Here is an 18,870-nt window from a genome sequence, read left to right on the forward strand (position 1 = left end):
AAAGTCTTTTTCAGGATCATTACATCAAAAAAATAAATTTAATTTATGTTGTTTTGGCTTATTTTTGTTGTGTTTTCATAAATATATATATATATATACGGAGTCAACATTTAATATTTTATTATTACTATTATTTCATGTTTATCAGATTAGTTGAATTATTTTGATAGCTTTTCTTTCGATTGATGTGTTTAAATTGAACGGCGACTGTTAACGAAGGATGTTTCCATTAAATTTACGCTTTTAGGATGAAAGATAGAATGAAATGAAATAGATTGATTTATAGGAGGGGTGAACGAATTTAGAGAGAGAAAGAGGGAATCGAAACGGTTGGATGGAATAGCAACGGTAATGCGTTAGATGGAGACGGTGTTAGGACGGAAGGTTTGTCGGTTGTGTGGTACATTTCAAGCGATTGTTTCCCCGGGCTTGGAGAAGTTTGTTTTCACAGCAATTTATTTGGCGGCGAGAGGCGAACGTAGCGTAAGCAAGACTGTGGGAGTCGGCACAGCTGTTCGGTGCGCCTCTATTAACACTGCAGATTGGATCGGCACATAAGAGGCGCAGCCCACTCGATTCTATCCATATAACACACCGCACTATTTCATTTACCTTCCGTCTTCATCTGTATTGTACACAATATTTAATTCTGTTATTTGTCTAACTTTGCTTATTCGTTCGTTTAGATGTACGTTATAAAAATGTAAGCGATCAGCTGTACAATCGAGTAAATGTGTATGCTTTTAACTATCTTGAAACATTAATTTCTCAAACGGTTGTTTGCTGAATTTACATTTCACAAACAAGGTAAAGTCTATCGTAAAATAATACCTTTTTCTTTTAACAAAATTTAATAATAATTATATAGGGAAAAATACAACTCTTTCTGCCGCTAAACAAACTTAGACACTCTCATTTCATATGAAAACTGTAAAAAGTTATTTCTAATAGAATTCTAATTTTCCTGTCTATACTGTATTATGTAAAGTAGAAGAGGGTTTTTGTTTTTTCGGGGTAAACAAAATTTACCCATGTTTCTTGGCATAACTGAGAAGGTTTTTATTGTATTTCATCCCAACAAAAAGAAATATATATATAATATATGTAGTAGAGTAGATTACCCGTTGAAGCACAAACTTTAATGAATGAATTGATTTAATAAACTGTGAGTCTCTCCTACTGTGTGAGCTGGGTTTGAACTGAATGATTCGAATCAATCAAATGAATAATATTACAAAAATAATAGAATTAACTCCGCATTAAATAAAATAATATTAAATGAATTAAAAAAAAAGAATGGTTTAACAATAATGGGCTTTTCGTGGGAATTGCGTGTAAGGCTAGAATGGTGAGGTATGCGAGCACCTCATGGGAGGCCGATCATCACCATCAACTAGTAACAAACGGGGTGCCCCTGGGGTGCTGTTTTAGGAGGTACAATGGGTGCGCTTATAATATCTCTGCAAACAATCGTCTGAATTTCTAAATTCAAACGACGTATGTGTTTTAGTAGGTTGAAGGCTAACATTTGCATGCATCAGGTACACTCTCGATCTCAGTTATTCGAAAATGTGTACATATATATATATATATATATATATACAAAAGTTTGCCTATTTGTTTATCAACAAATCACGCTCGAGAACCGACCGACCGATTACTTTCAAATTTGTGGGAGACATTCGTGTTATCCAAGGAAAGATTTTAAGCCATCGACCGAGGCCCTAGCTCCCTTGAAGGTTAAGATATTAAAAATATTCATTATTTCTTCGACCCCGAGAAAGGGGAAAATAGAGTTATTCATTAAGGAAAAAATGGATTAGTCCTTTTACTTCATTATTATATTTCTGCTACCATAGCAAAGAAATACGTTAAGAATTTTTCTCCGTCAAAGGTGTGTGTACTTTAGTTACCATAATTACTATTATTCTATCTTCTGTAATTTAGTGTTTTTTCAGGTTTCTATAAAGTCTGAATACTATAATTATTATTTATTAATAGTATTCTCACAAACATGTGGACAACGTACAGGGCGGGGATCGGGTGGGTGAACCCCTCTGGGTAGATGGGAATAGCGACCGAATCAAGCTCTGCAGTTGTCCAGGGCGCCGGTCCCCCAGGTAAATTGGGAATTACGAGCGAAGCGAGCTCTACTGCCATGAGGTAGGCTTCTTGGCTCCGGGAGGCTCTAAGGATCCTGAGTTAGATCCGGGTTTCGCCTAAGTTGACCTGAGCCCCGAGGGTCCAGGTTCTGGCTGACTAGTCCAGGTTCTGGCTAGGTTCAGCTAGTTTAATTATATGTTGATTATTTACTTAAGTGACTACTTACGCGATATCATATAATTGAATGATAATTAATTGTTGATAAATTTTTTAAAATATATTTTGTTATTTTTGAGATCTGGGTAAAGTCCCTTCCAAAATCTAAAATAAAGTAGAGGGAAGTAAGATGGGTAGATAGATAATCAGTATTTTACTATAAAGCGTTTAGTTTTAAGCACGTTTCAGAATGAAGATAAAATTCGTAAGAATAATTAAACAAGAATAAAGGGTTATATAATTCTTCGTGAATTAGTATTAATTTTCAATTATTTACGTACACCATATTAAAAGTTTTTTTTTTTTTTTTTTTTATTGAACCGAGTAAATATAGTTAAAAAAATGTTTATTGGCGGTCTCAAGCTAAGTTGAGTTTATCTGAGCCGGAACAGTCGACCGCCCGCATCGCCTCTCGATCTAAATTAATAATAAATCTTGGCTTGCACTCGTTAAAATATGAAGACTTTATAATTTTTTTTTTTAAACGTAATGTGTTCTACAGTTATAATTCAAGATCCATAAAATTAAGATTAAATTTATAATTGTAGATTTATATTTATTGCCGATTATTTTTTATTTTAATTGATCTTATTTTTATAATAAATGCTTATTTTATTTTGTTTTTCTGTTACAGGTTTATCAACGCGAGGCGTCGTATAGTTCAGCCGATGATAGACCAGTCGAATAGAGCCGGTAAGTCAGATTCTATCATGAACACTACATATTATCATGGTTATTTCTGATATATAATCAAGGCTCTTGATATAACAAACTTGCTTTCAACTTGTCAGAAGTTAGAAAATTATAAATGAGCTATAACTTTTCATTCTTAGTTAAGAGTTTGAAAACTTTTAAAGTTAACATAAATTTTTTTTTAAGTGAAATATTATTAATTCTCTTTGTTTTAGCGTATTTTTTGTGTTTAATTTTAAATTTATACATATTGTTCTTGTATCTATGAGTAATGTTTTATTTGTAACTTTTTTATATTTAATTACTTTTTTCTTCGTATTAAGTTAATTGTATTTTGATGATTTTAAATAATAAATAGATTATATTACCCTAAAAGATTTATACGTTTTTTATATTTTCTACAATTTTACAATTATTTTAAATACGAATAGCGGAAGTTTGTGATTATAAATAAATTGTTTTAAAAATAAATTAATTAATTAAGGGTAATTTTACATCAAAAATATATTTATTTTCTAATAAAAAAGATAAATATTAAACGCTTAGAGGCAAAGACTCGGGGAGATAGTTACAGTTTACAATTTGTGATATAAAATATCAATTAACATTCTTTATTACTGATTTGAGATATCGCGTTGATGGGATATCTTCTTTTGTTGAAATGTAGATAAAAACGGGAAAAGAGTAAAATAGCTAGAAAAAGATGCGGATGAAGAGTGTATTTGAGGGTGTGTTGGTTTGCATCTGTCGTAGTACTAGGCCCTAAGGCACAGTTAGTTGCGGACCGAGGTTTATACGAACATAAACTGCTTGAAGGAAGTGGTTTACTCGCCACCTGATACCAATTAATGTTAAAGGCTCGTTTGCCTTTTATTGGGCGATAAAGGTGTTACGTTCCCCAAGTCGCTTCACCCGACCGTCTCTGTCCTGTAAGTTTACTCTGCCGCTTCTACTGTCTCTTTCCTATTTGCACATTGAACTGGGGTGGTTATTCGCTCTTACTCCATCAGTCTCTTTTGTTTTCTACATTGATATTGCGCCCTTAACAATTCGTTCTTGTTTTATTGCCGATTCATTTATACTTCTATTTCTCTGTAAGATTAAATATTTCTTTTGAATGTTGTTATTACCTTGTACCAAATTAATATAATATGTTTGAAATTTCTTTTAACTAATTGTTACTACAAAAAAAAACTAATAAATATCCTGTTTTTTTTTTTTTTTTTGTAAATTCACATATTTCCGGAATCAACAATTCTGTTGTAAGTAAAAATAATCTATGAAGTTTATTAGTCATAAATACTCTTGGAAAATGTATACATAATTATTCGTATAAGAAAACCGGATGAGTTTCTAGACTTGTAATTTTGCTTTATTTTTAATAAAGATGTTTGTGTAAAAATTGCTCCCAGGGTTAACAATATTTAAACCTAATTATGTTTGATTAGAAACAAAAAAATTACTTTACTTATATTTATCCCGATTTTAGAAAAAAAATTTAATTTCACTCCCACCCTTTCGTATTTCGTATTTATTATAACAGCAATTGATTAAAAAAAAGAATAAAGCTGACAACACAGTTGTATCTGATGCACGGCTTACACGCAAAATTTAATTTAAGATATTCATAATTTTATTTAAATATAATATTTTTAGTTTATTTAATTAAATAATTCTAACTAAAGGGCGCGGATGTGGCGGTACTAGCGGCGACGGTCGGCACTAATTAAACTGAAGTAATTTCCCAACTTACATAGAACAAATATCGTTTGTACGGTCGGCGGACTGGTGTACCTGCGACGCTTAACCCACCAGGTACCGAGTCATCCGGGAGATCGAGTTTGAGACCAGCAAGACCGAGCTACTTTTTTACTCTTTAAATATTATTAATTTATTTAATTCTTCCGTTCACGTATGACGTCACAACATAGCAGTAGTTAGAGTATTTTTTGGGGTGGGGATGCGATTTTGCAAACAATTTCTGGCAAATATTCTATTTTTTAATTGTTAACAAAGGTGCGTAAGAAAAATATGATGTTAATTAAACGAAATCTCGAGATACTGAGGGTAAACTTGCTTAACAGCATCACCCCCTTGTCCTTTTAAGTTGAAAATTTAATGGCATCAGTGCCCATATATAGAAGTTATCTGACTAAGTTTGGTCAAAATCTGTCTTCTAGTCATGGAGATATAAGATGATTTAAAGGCCGACAACGAACATACACACTTGCATACGAACATTAACATCCGGAAAATTTTCATCCGATTTTTTGGGTTCCTTAGGTGTCAAAACGTCAAGAACCGGTGAAAATAGCATATGCTCAAATTGGATCGATTACAATACGTTTCCTTCTAGAGCTTATAGTGCTATCTAAATGGGACAATATTTCGTTATCCTATAATAGTTTTGTTGTGAGTTACATTAATCAACTAACATTCAATTTTATATTAATAATTAGAAAATATATGTTAATATATATATATATATATATATATATATATATATATATATATATATATATATTTTATATTAATATAATATTAAATATATATTAATATTAACATTTAATTTATTGTAGTCACTATAAAACTGTTGCTCTAGCAGAATGTCTACAGTATTTTCAGAAGAAGAAATAGGAAAAGTAGAAAAAAAAAATTACAGAAAATTTACGGACCAAAATATGAAGATGGAACTTATAAATTGAAAAGTGAAAAATAAATTTAAAAATATGCAGAAATAATAGGGGACTTAATCCGGACCAGTTTTATGGACATTTATGCAGTATGAATAACCAAAAAATTGACAAAACAAATATCTAATTTCTATATAAACAGAACCACAATGACCAACCGGTTTAAAGAAATAGAAACCTTTCTAAAGATCTGTGTATAAAGACAGATATAAATTTAAAAAAGTGATTCGAGAATCTAAATTTCCAGAGAGAAAGATAAAGAAGGGTGTTTACACCGTTTTTATAAACTTGAATAGATGGACGGAAGAAAGACCACAACACAGGAAAAGAATGAAAAACGTTTGGTAGAAGGAAAAAATCAAAACCACGTAAACGTGATCCGTAATGGTTAGAACGAAAAGAAAAAAAATTATGATAAATTGCATTTTTATGTGATAAAAAATTTTTGTAACTAACAGTATCATACGTAAATGATTAAGTTGAGGTTAACTTTGTATATTTTCAAAATCCAGTCCGTGAACTAAACCCGGAATTTGCATTGTTACATTGCTTGTTTGCAAGCATGCTATACCACCGAGGTGGTCAGTATTTATTTAATTTAAATTTAAGTGCGTTTAAAATTTAAAAAAAATATTGTATTTTGTTTTCATGCTAGATTTCTTTATATTATTTTTATGAGTACATACTAATCGTAATGTGATCTTGGAATGATGGTAACGCTGTATGATATTGTTCTATTTTACCTAAATAAGAAAAGATTAGGTGCACGAGTTTGAACTCATCCTTAGTTTTATTACCGCTCTCACCATTGATAATTAAATTAAATTAAAATTTATTGAAAAAAGGTAATAAATTTTAATGATTTAAATCAAAAAATAATATACCATTTTTTTTTCTAAAGCTAATAATATTTTATTCAAATTATGAATTCACCAAAACATGTTTGATATTAAGTCAGATTAACATATTCTAATTGATCTCAGTTCTAGTCGAAAGTAGATTACGGATATACTCGTTTGCATGGATATGAAATTTAATTGTTGTAATACGTTCATATTTTCGAAACCTTTAAATAAAATATTGTTTTATACTATTCATATTTTTAAAGAAAAAATAATTTAATTTTGAAAAGTTTAAAAAATTAAAATTTCTTTTAAATAAAATAATTCATATCGCTGAACTGCGTAGGAAACAACATCGTCTTTCTGTCATCAGTGTTTATTGGAAGAGAAATAATATCAGTTCTTCTTTTTTTTTTTTTTACTGTTAAAGTATAAAAAGTAAGAAAGTTTATTGATAAAATATTGCAAATAGAAGCTTTCGTTTGGAAAATGTAACTTGTGTTTTATTGAAATCGAGAAGAAGTCTGAGATTGGGGAGTAAGAGAGGAGATGGCGCGCCGTCCGTCATGTGCTTCTCCGCCATCTCATCAGATATTTATACAGAGTGTTCCGGAACGACACCGCAGGGTGTCGTAATATCACGTTAATATCCATTACTGAGAAGCCTAAGTGAACTCCAGCTCCCTTCTGACTATTTTCCTCCTGCGAGGGTAAGGGTCTTCTTGCTTTCTTACATCCTATCTGCTACCGTCGTTCACTTGTTGAACTGTAAGTTCTCTCTCTTTTCTTACCTCCTTCCCCCTCTCACAACCTCTCTTCCATTCGTTCGTACTCATCCTCCTGTTCTGTTCTTATTTATGTCCAATTGACATAAACATTGAAATATTGCATCCATCTAACTTGAACGTTTTCCATCTACTTTTATATTACGTGCATATTATATGTACTAATAAACAGATGCCTTTATCTTAACCGTTATCATTGCTACATTTGAATTTAAGTTATATTTACACTCAGTTCCATAATAGTGTGTGTGTGTATATATAATGGATAAGGTAAATGCTTTAAGCTAATCTTGAAAAATTATTGACATTTCACAATAGAAATATCTTGTTATTTCCTGTTGTAAGTTGTACTCATTTGGTCATTGTTTATGGGCGTTGTCCACTTTTCCCTTGTTACTCCTAGTTTATTTATCTTTTTTTTTTATAATCCTTGCTTAAGACGTTTATAAAAATATCTATATAAAGGTATATATTCCTTTATTTCGATCTTTGGACTAAATTATTTTTTTTTTACGTAACCTTTTTTCCCGTAGTTTTTTTTTGTAGTCCCATCAACGATAATTAAATATTTATAATTAGCGAATTAAATCACCATGAATAATTAAACAGTAAACACCAAACTTAAACTAGGACAAGAATAATAAATGGATAATAAAAATTGGAACATCACCGCTGGTCAGTTTTCACTGTGCACGCTGTATTCCGTAAGGGATCTCACGTAAGCAAAACCGCTAAATAGTTCTTCGCCTACTATCAAAGAGAAACCCCAATAATCTTTTGATGTATTTCTTCCGGTTGAGTTTCTTGAGTTTTGATGAGTTTCTTCCGGTTACTATCTGAATTATATTTGTCGAATAAATCCGAACACTGGAACCCACCGGGTTGGTCTAGTGGTGAACGCGTCTTCCCAAATCTGCTGATTTGGAAGTCGAGAGTTCCAGCGTTCAAGTCCTAGAGAAGACAGTTACTTTTATACGGATTTGAATACTAGATCGTGGCGGTCATGTTCTTTGACCGTTTGATCTTGACCGTTGTTCTTTGGCGGTTGGGTTTCAATTAACCACACATCTCAGCAACGGTCGAACTGAGACTGTAGAAGACTACACTTCATTTACACTCATACATATTATCCTCATTCATCCTCTGAAGTAATATCTGAACGTTAATTCTCGGAGGCTATACAGGAAAAACGAAAGATCAGAACACTGGGCAGTCAATGAATAAGTGGTTGGTTTACGGACCGTATTAAATTGAACACCTCACAATTTTGCTGAGGAGAGATGGGTGTGAGTTAGCTTTGTGCCCAATCCTTAGTCGAATTAGGACGACTTGGTCTCCTCTGTTGTCAGGGATAAAAGGTTTCTCAAAAACGTTCTCCCGGATGCCATGTAAGGCCGTAGGAGGACTTAGCAGTCAGAACTTATTCCACTGAGTACTTATTTTGACACGTACTCTCCTCTTGAAGTCGCTTTTACATGTTAATTCCTACGGAGGACATTTTTTACCGCTCTCTTGGCAGCTTCATCAGTTATTTTGTTTAAAAGAATAGTAATAAATTTAAGGGTAATCTTTTATATATTTTATTTATGTACTTTAGTGTAATTTTATAGATTTCACCAAATCATCAAATAAAAAGAAAAGTGTTTTCTGTAGAGTGTATCTGTTTTCCTAGGTTGTGTACTAACATGGATATTCTATTTGTACTAACATGGATGCTGTTTAGTTTATATATTAAGAATGAATGTTGAAACTATATTTCTAGTAAAAATACATAAATAAATAAATTAATTTAAAAAAATAAAATATTTAAGTTTTCAATCATTTATACAGATAGCAAGATAAACTTTTAACTGTAAATTATGATGTTTGAAAATTATCTTAAATCTATTTTGCTTGCTATAATATATGGTATTAATAAAAGAATATTTAATGAATTTGATAAAGAGTAGCTCTTAAATTCGTTTACAAGAAGAAAAAATGAGTCTATTACATTCACGTTGTTTGACATATGTATATTAAAAAAATATCTCAAATAAAATGTATCCTAAAATATTATACCTTCATTAACTTAAAACTGCTCTTTTTATGTTTCGGTTCTTTTATTTAGGTTTATTTTATACTCGATTAAACTTTTCACATGCTTTTAAATGTCGTACAGGTGAAGAAAACAAGTAACTTTTAATGTAATTGATTTGCAATAACGTGTAACTTAAGTATATACATATACTTTATAAAAATGTAATGGTATTCTGTAATTTTTTTTTTTAAATCCAACGTAAAACAAATACGAAATATAAACATATACACACAATAAAACGAAATCATGTTCCCACTATTTTTTACCATCTACATTTTCAATCTATCTTAACTGCTTTAAATCTTACCTCAAAACTCAATCCCTGTTCAAAGCGATGAAAACGAAGTCCTCATTCAATCGCCACTCTGGCCCTGAAGTTGCAATTTATATAGCTTCGTTGTTGACAATCGACCATGTAGGTGGATTTATTTCGACTTTGTCCATTGTCTGCCCGGAATACATTTGCAAATTTATTTCCTTAGATACAATGAACAAAGATTCAATCCATGAATATTTTGATACGAGTTAGTGTCAAGTTTTTTTTTTACTTATTTATTTTTAGTCAAACGGTTGACGTTTTACTTCTATTTTAATGTATTTTATTTTTTTAATCATTATATTTATTTTAAAAAGAAAATAGTAACAAAGTTAGCACCTTAAATGTCGTTTTTGTTTATTTATTTTTTTAGGAAATAAAAGAAACTTATAGGCAATTACTGATTAAAACCCTGAGCTAAATAGTATACGTTTAATTGGTAGTAAGAAACCTCTTATTATCACCAGAAAATTTAACATATTTGGGTAGTTTTTTCTTATTAGATATTTACAATATAGTTATTTATTTCTACAGGATTTCAAATTTCTTTATTATTTCCACATTTTCCCATTACAAGAAAGTGTTTCTTTTTTTATTCACTCGTGAATAAAGGGTTTTTACCTAAATTCTTTTTAGAGCATGAAGGAATAAATTTTGCTTTACATATTAATTTTAATTAAAATAATTATGACTTAAAAAATGTTACTGAAAAACATTTTTACAAAGTATTTACTATAAAATCCCGTAAGTAGTTGATTATTACATCGAGGTTCTAAGAAATTTTTGATCAAATAATTTTTTTCTATTAATCAATAACTGTATAAAAAGAAAAAAAACAAGCTGTCCAGGACGTTGGTAAACATTTAACTTTTCTAATATCGGTATAGAGATTAAATTTAACCCTTTTCATATTTATAGCAATATCAGTTAAGGGATAATACTATTCTTGCTAGTTTATTATTTTTAAAAAGAAAGCTATAGAATGATTTATTTAGCCAGTAAAACGAGTAAAGCTTTTATGCTCGTATAAAAGTCAGCACGATTTCAATCACATTAAAGTAGTCTTAATGTTTCATAAAACATTATTAAAATAACTCAAAAAGCCTTTTTGAACAAAAAATTATGTTTTAAATAATCTTTCTAAAATGTCTTCCACTATATTTTATATTTCCGGTAGGATTATCATAATCGATTTCAGTATTATTTTTACCTTTCCTAGGAGTTTCACTCTAATATCGTAGTTGACGTGTTTTGAAGTACCTCCATTTCCAAAACTACTTTTAGCACACTGTATCATGTGCTAAAAGTAATTTTAAGAATGGAATGGATGCTCTGAAACGCATCAACTACGAATGTTAGAGTGACATATGCTAGGAAAGACAGAAAATTACACTCAGATTAATCTTCTTCCTCTTTAATAAAAATTCAAAACAGTATCTATTGTGATATCGCTTTATTTAGCAAAAAGTTTTCAGATTAATTGGTTGAACGTAAGAAGAATTTAAAAAATTTCCTCTTAATATAAAATTTTTTTTAGATTTTAAAAATTAAAAAAAATATTTGTTAGAAGAATATTTTTTATAATTCCTGATTTTAAGGATGGAAAATCATTATTAGATATTAACTGTGATAAAAGTAGACGGGTTTTTTACATTGATAACGCCTTCAGGAAAAATCATTAAAACGGTAAATTGAATTTTTAAAATAATAAAATATTTTAAATATCAAATTTTTTAGGGGTTGTGAAACCTTTTCTAATTTTTAATGAACTAAAACTTCGTACGAATAATTTTTTTCTAAATTTCAAACAGTTCAAAATATAATATTACATCATCATTATTCTTCCTCGTCGGACTAAAAAAATATATTTATGAAGAAAAAACAAATTTTATATATAGTCATTTTTTTATTACCTTTTCCTTAGTTAAAATAAAAAGTTAATTTCAGCAAATTTTATCTCGAAACGATTTAATTTTCGGTATGAAACCACCACATCTTCTAGCTGAAACATTTTAAATGAAAAGAGCCTACTCTTTTGGTATGATGAATTATTTTAAGGGGAAATGAAAAACAAAATTGTTGACGTAGAAAACCGTCCGGGTACGACAACCTCAACCAAAAAGGCAGAAAATTTAATATTTTTTTCGAAAAATATATAGCTTAGAGGTAGAAGGAGCTGCTAAATTTTATTTACAGTTATTACATACACGAATTTCATTAATGTAGATTACATCGAACCTGATTTATACCTTTAAACAGTAGTCTACTGATATATACAATTTTGCAAACACAGTTTTGTATATAATAGTGTTATATGTTTTTAACTTAGGGCTCTTCAGAACATTGTGAAATAAAAAACCCACGTCGATGGAAATTTTTTTTTTACTGAGTAGTTCAATATTGTTACATTTTAGTCTACAATACTTTTCCGAACTCATATTCCTTCGTGATTACTCTTCATTCATTAACGTTGAAATACATCCAGCAAAGGCGCCGAGATATGATTTGATAACCGGTCGGGTTCTCTAGGCACTACCTCGGCTTGCGATACGCTTGGTTACTTTGATTTTTAATGCTATTGTCTGAATTGGTCATTTTTCTGATCCGTGGAAAATTTCACACATAATTGTGATAGCAAAAGCGGGTAAAGACTCGACAAATGTAACGTGTTATAGACCTATCAGCCTGCTTCCTGTGCTCTCTTAGGTGTTTTTGAAAATACTGAAGCAATTCGTGGACAATCAAATTCCGGCTCACCAGTTTGTGTTTAAGGAGAAAAATTCTGCAGTGGAGCAGTTGAACAGGATTATTAACGTTATAAATCATACTCTAGATGAAAAACAGTACTGTTCAGCGGTTTTCCTCGATGTCAGTCTGACTTTTGACAAGGTTTGGCGTGTAGGGTTGCTCTATAAACTGAAAAATGTTTTACCGCATGTTTTCTACGTGGTAGTGAAATCTTACCTAGAATACAGGTGCTTTCAGGTTAAACATGGAGAGGTTTTGACGGATTTGTTCCTTATACAATCAGGGATACCTCAAGGAAGCGTTCTCGGATCTATCTTGTATGTTCTGTTTACGGCTGACTTGCCAATTACGGCAGATACTGCAGTTGCAACGTTTGTTGACGAAACTGCAATTCTAGCTGTCCACGAGGATCCGGCTACTGCGTCTCGTTTTATTTAAGATTATACACGATCCTCGAATCGTGGCTTAGTGTTTCGAAATAAAAACGAAACAAAATCAAAGCACGTTAAATTCACTCTTCGTAAGAAACACTGTCCTCCTGTTGCTATTTTCAATGTTCCGATTCCGAGATTTCAGGACTGTAAATATTTGAGTTTTCCTCGTGACCGACGACTTACTTGGGCGAAACATATCAAATCTAAGCGGAAACAGTTGGGTCTCAATTAAACGTGAGATCCATGTACTTGAGAACATATACAAGCCGATAGGACATAGAACTCGGCTTTCAGTGGATAGTTAAATTATTGATTTATAAATAAATTTTGAAGCTTGTTTGGACTAACGGGCTTGAATTGTGGGGTATAGCGTGCAACTATAGTATTAACATACTTGAACGCAACCAGACAAAAACATTGTGAAAAATGCTAAACATACCCTGGCGCATAAGCAACAGCCATACAGATAATGATCTTAAGTTGCGGATCGTTCGACAGGAAATTTCTCTGGCCAGCCTAAGGTATCAAAATCGTTTGGATCGGCATCCGAATTATTTGGCGGTCAATTTATTGGATTACACGGTTAGTGATTTTCAAGATTGCTGAGGAACAATATTTTTGGTTTGCCTTATCGTTTCAATTAGGTGACTTTACGGTCTTGCTGTACGGAGTGCTCTTCTATTTCATTTTTTTTCATTTCGTTTTTATGATTAAGTCACCAGCCGCTGGGTCTGTGACTGTTTAATGTTAGTTCAAATATAGATCTTATTTATTTACTTATTGTTCAATTATCTTGCTGAACAGATTGTAAAGTTGCAGTGTCGTTATAAAAAAATATTTAAAAATAATTAGATTGCATATCATTTACCAGTTATTATGTTTGAAAGGAATAATTTCTAGAAGAATTACTGGTTTATGTTATGTGAACCTTATAAAGGATTTAAGTCGGTTTATTTATATATAATACTTAAAAAAATCTATGTATGATTATAAATTGTTTAGTGTCTTTTGTTTTCTCTTTATTTCTCTCTCTGTGATCATGCTTGTTGATATTATTTTCTTATGAATTATTTTCTTGCTATAAATAATATTATGTGTAAAAAATATATTATTGCTTTTTTAATAAAATTTATAATTCAAATGGTAATATAAAAAAAGTCCTTAAACTCCCGAGGTTTTTTCCCCCGTTTCCTTTTATTTTTCATTAAAAAAAAAACTTTGTTTCCTTAAGGAATGCCATTAGATAAAAATGAGTTGGTTTTGCTCCAACTTTAAGTAACTTGTTCTCTTTTACTAGAAGAAAACTTGTATATACGTATCTGATTCAGAATTCCATTATCTCGGTTTCATAGATTATTTAAATAGATGTTACATCTTAATGTAAACGTTGTTATTTCTATTTTTAGGGTATATAAATAGTCTTATGCTGTACATAAATAAATTTTACGGCTTACAGTTTTACTAGTTAACTGTTTAACAATCATTTACTTACGGTTCTTTATACATCTGTTTTAAGAATTTTTTATGCTTGCACTTTTTTGCCGGTAATGAAGTCTGAAAACTTGTATTATTTATCGTGTGTTTTTACTGTTAATTATTAAAAACAATTACAATAAATATAAAATTAGTTGTTTTGGTTTTAATTGATCGATTCAAGTAAATGGAAATTTCTTCTAATTTCAAGAATTAATGATAACAATTTCAAGAATAACGGAATAATTAGAGAAAACTATAGCAGAATTGTATTGTTTTAAATTTAGGATAGCGTATTGTTTTAAAACAATTGCAACAGTAACGAATAAAATACATTAATTAATAGGATGAACAACACGATTACTGGCGTTTTATAACATTAAGCTTTATTTTAGTAACAACAAAATTATTCGAAGAAATGTAATATTTTAAAATATTTCAAGGAAAATCTTTTGATTTGATGCAGTCCTACATAATTTTTCTCTACTAATTTCTTTTTTTAATTTTTCTGTGAATCGTTTTTTACAGACTTCCCAAAAAAGAGTGTAATTTAATTAGGTGTATGTATGTATGTACGTATGTTTGTTCCACCGTAGCAGCTCAACGGTTGAACCGATTTAGATGTATGATCTCGTGTTTAATAAAAATAAAATTGTTAATGTTAGGGGTACATGTGCTGCGTATTGTATTTCTACATCACATTTTTACATATCTATACAACCTACAAACATTGATTATGGCATTATTATAATGTTTGCTGTGGTATTACTTTTATAAGTATTCTCAAGAATAAAAAGTAACCAATGTCATTTTTTACTGAGGAAAATGGGGAATAAAGTTATTTTTCATTATTTTTTTCAGAAAGCCGACTGTACTGTTGCACAATTGGTAAACAGTTGTATATCGGTAAACAGAATTTATATATATGGATGGTATTCAGAACAAGCAACATCTTCACTCTATTCACAATAACTGAATGTTTTATAAATTTCATTATTTTCGGAAGAAATAATCTTGAAACTTATCGAATTCGAGATTTTTATTCATTATTTTTCCGTAAAACTCGTGTCGATCGATTTCTTATTTATAATCACTTTTATTATTATATATTTTATTAAAATATTCATCTTTAAATCGGGTAATTATTTAATAACAGTTAAAATTCTTTGAAGTTCATTAGAATGTAAATTTCAGGTTTTCAAATTTTTTAAATTAGTAATTTCGAAATGGATTAATAATTAGAAATTAAGGTTTATTCAAATAATATTCATAATTATATTAAAATTTTATGTACTTGTAAAAGATTTAAAATTTATTAATTAACTAATAGAATAAAATTAATTGACGTTTTAAATTAACATTTCTCTATATTTAAACGTAATTATGTATTAATTTTATCAATTATGCCTTTAAACGATTTGTTTCGTAATTAGAATTATGATAAACATTTAGTTTGGTCTATTTAGATAGTATTGTTTAATATATATATATTTAACTATATATATATATATATATAAAACATAAACATATATATATATATATATATATATATATATATATATATATATATATATATATATATGTTTACGTTAAAATTAGAGATTTATTGTGTATTAGAATTTTTATCGTTTTATTTTAAGATAAACTTTTCGTTAAATTGATGATAGATTATTAGCGTCGCTGATAAATTCTCGTAAGTTAGATAGATATGTCAATGGACTTTCACTGGTTAATGCTTTCGTCTCTTGTTTCTGTGTGTGTGTATGTGTTCGATTTTGTGCTGTGTTTTAGCTGCTAATATAATATTGACTGTTAGAATGAGTCTGGACAATTGAAACAAATAATTTATTTGGATGTCAGACTTAGCCATTAGTACAACTCAATTAGTGTAGAGAAATATCGGGAGTCCCATTGACAGCACAAACACACTTTTCCACTTGGTCCTCCCCCCGCGATAAATTACGCGCGTAGGTAGTCCAGTCAGGCGTACCTACCTCCCTGAACAATCCCTGATCCCCCTTAGCTGTTCTTTTGGATTAAAGGAAATACTCGTTTTCCTTCCCTACTTTTTCTCCTTTTACTTCAACAGAAAAAATTATTAAAAACTATTCCAGTTCGTAATTTAGGTCTGCAAAAATTCGCTTAAGATATCTTTATATTAAGTAAATCATTTTAATTTCATTTAATTTTCTATGACGGATTTGTTTTAATTTTTTCGTAACTAAAGTGTTTATTTTATCCTGGTTGCTTAAAATATTAATTATTCATACTTAAAGTATTAGTTACAATTATCGAATTACAGATTGAGCCGAATTATATTAAAATTTCTTTAGTTTTTTCGAATTTTTTATTTGTAAAATGATGTAAGTATTAATTATACACATAAGGTATAAATATTGTTTACTTGCGTATTTTTTTATTTCTAAAAACAAGATGAAAATTTAATATATATTTTATGAGATTTTACTTTCCTGGTAACATAGCTATAGAGTTATTCTGCAAGAAGAAAAGTAGATAATCGGTCAATAAATGGGGTTTGGGTTTTTTGAATTTCTCGACGTTACATGACCCAGGATCCCCCCCCAAAAAAAATGAGAGATAATGTTCTTACGTACGTATATTCATGTTTTGGCATATTTGAGCTTAATAACTTTTGACTGGTGAAACATATTTTGATGAAATTTGGCACAGAGACTCGTGTATATGGAGCAATTTGTTGGTAAAAGTTTATCTTCGTGTGTACATGTGTTGGCGTATTTGAAGCTTCATACGTTTGAATGGATAACCGATATTTTTATGAAATTTGGCACGAGAGTCTTGTATATGGGCCAATTTGTTGATAAAAAATTGGTATCAATATGTCCAGGGAGTGGGATAAACAGTTTCTTTGGGGTCAATTTTCTAAAACTTTTGCAAACATAACCCCACTTTATATTAACCTCCGTACATGCGTGCTTATCCTAACAATTAAAAGCTTTAGCCCCCAGAAGTATCTCCTTCCACAAAAATCTGAAAAAGAATTTATTTCTATATTTTATTTATTGCTTATTGTTTTAACGAATTTTTTTAATGTCTACATAAGCATAGTAGTAGTGCAAGTAGCTCCCCAAAAATACTTTGGGGAAAATATTAGGGGTGAGGGTGCCGATTTTTTAAAACCTTTTTTTATGTATTTTTTTCTGTTCTATTAGAATAAATAATCAATATCAGAAAAGAATAACAACTTTATTGTCAGGTTTTTTTTTATTTATAAAAGAAACTCTTAAAAATTAAATTATTAAAACAAAATTATTTTTTAAATTTTTTTTCTATATTATGGCCTCCATGAATTATTTTTTTTCCAGTACTCTAAATTTTTCTGTCAGTTTGATTGACGTTTTAAAAATTTTAAATAAAATAATTTAATATAGTTAGAAACTGATGCGCGGGGAGTTGTTTATTGAAAACCGTTGTTCTATAAATTGAAATATGCAATATTGAAGAGTTTAATCGTGTTAAAGGAAAAAAGTATAGCACGAGAGAGAGAGAAATTGAGTTTATAAAATGGAAGGGAGAAATAATACCATGAAAGTAATATCATTCTTATTTTAATATTCCTTGAAACGTCAGTCCTTTTTTTTTATTGTCTTACAGTATATATTAAATATAGTCTGCTATCTAAATCATTTGAAACTAATGCAAAAAACTAAAATATTAATATTTTTGTCAGTTTAGATTACAAAGTAGGTAATAGAATAATTAAGTTACTATTGTAAAATAAACTTTTATAATAAATTTTATTTATCATGTGTTTGTGCTCTTCTTCAGAAGTTTCTGATTGATTCGTTAAATTTACGTAATTAAAAATATAATGTGACGCTAAACTGATATAAATAACAATGTTTTATGTAGCAATGTATATTTGAAGGCGAAATTGTGTTTTATTATTTATAAAGTGATTTTGTGTTTAATTTCGAAAAAAAAATGCTTTTTAAAATAAGAGTTTTAAATCGTGTTAAATTATTTTTGGTTAGAGTTTATAAAGATTAAAAATTCCTTTCTAAGTTACCCCGTTGTGGTTTATTACTATAGTTTCGGAGATTTCCGTTAACAGACAAAATATCCAAATTAGAGTAAATAAGTAAACAAACATGTTCAACTATGTAATCACCATTACGAACTGCCTTCTTCCTTACTGCTTTTATTACCTCTTTTTTGTAGTCAAACACAAAAAGATAGATTATTGAATTGTACCTTTCATGAATTTATGTGGCGGTAACTATAAAATAGTGCTAATCCGTTTGATAAAATAATGTGCAACATTTTATAGTTTTTGTGCCTTCTTTTTGAATTTTATGCATTTTTTAGAATTTCTAAATCTTGTAAACAATAAAATGTTAAAATAAAGAAGTTAAAATGGTTAAAGTAAATGAAAAAACTATTAGTAAAAAAAAAAAATTGAAACAGTTGTTGGACTATCCCGACACTCGGCTAAAGCAGCGTTTCAGAAG

General features: G+C 29.6%; 1 protein-coding gene across 9 annotated transcripts in view; it reads left to right on the top strand.

Annotated features, from left to right (window-relative positions):
• Positions 1-18,870, top strand: part of hth (Meis homeobox homothorax) — a 790,031-nt gene that overhangs the window by 752,991 nt on the left and 18,170 nt on the right. For all 9 annotated transcript variants that reach the window (XM_075365656.1, XM_075365663.1, XM_075365654.1 and 6 more), the window contains one exon: positions 2,954-3,012. In XM_075365656.1, coding sequence (XP_075221771.1) covers positions 2,954-3,012 — 59 coding nt within the window. The remainder of the gene's footprint in view (positions 1-2,953; positions 3,013-18,870) is intronic.

Source organism: Lycorma delicatula, chromosome 5, assembly GCF_047948215.1.
Source record: "Lycorma delicatula isolate Av1 chromosome 5, ASM4794821v1, whole genome shotgun sequence".
In the NCBI taxonomy this organism is placed as follows: Eukaryota; Metazoa; Arthropoda; class Insecta; order Hemiptera; family Fulgoridae; genus Lycorma; species Lycorma delicatula.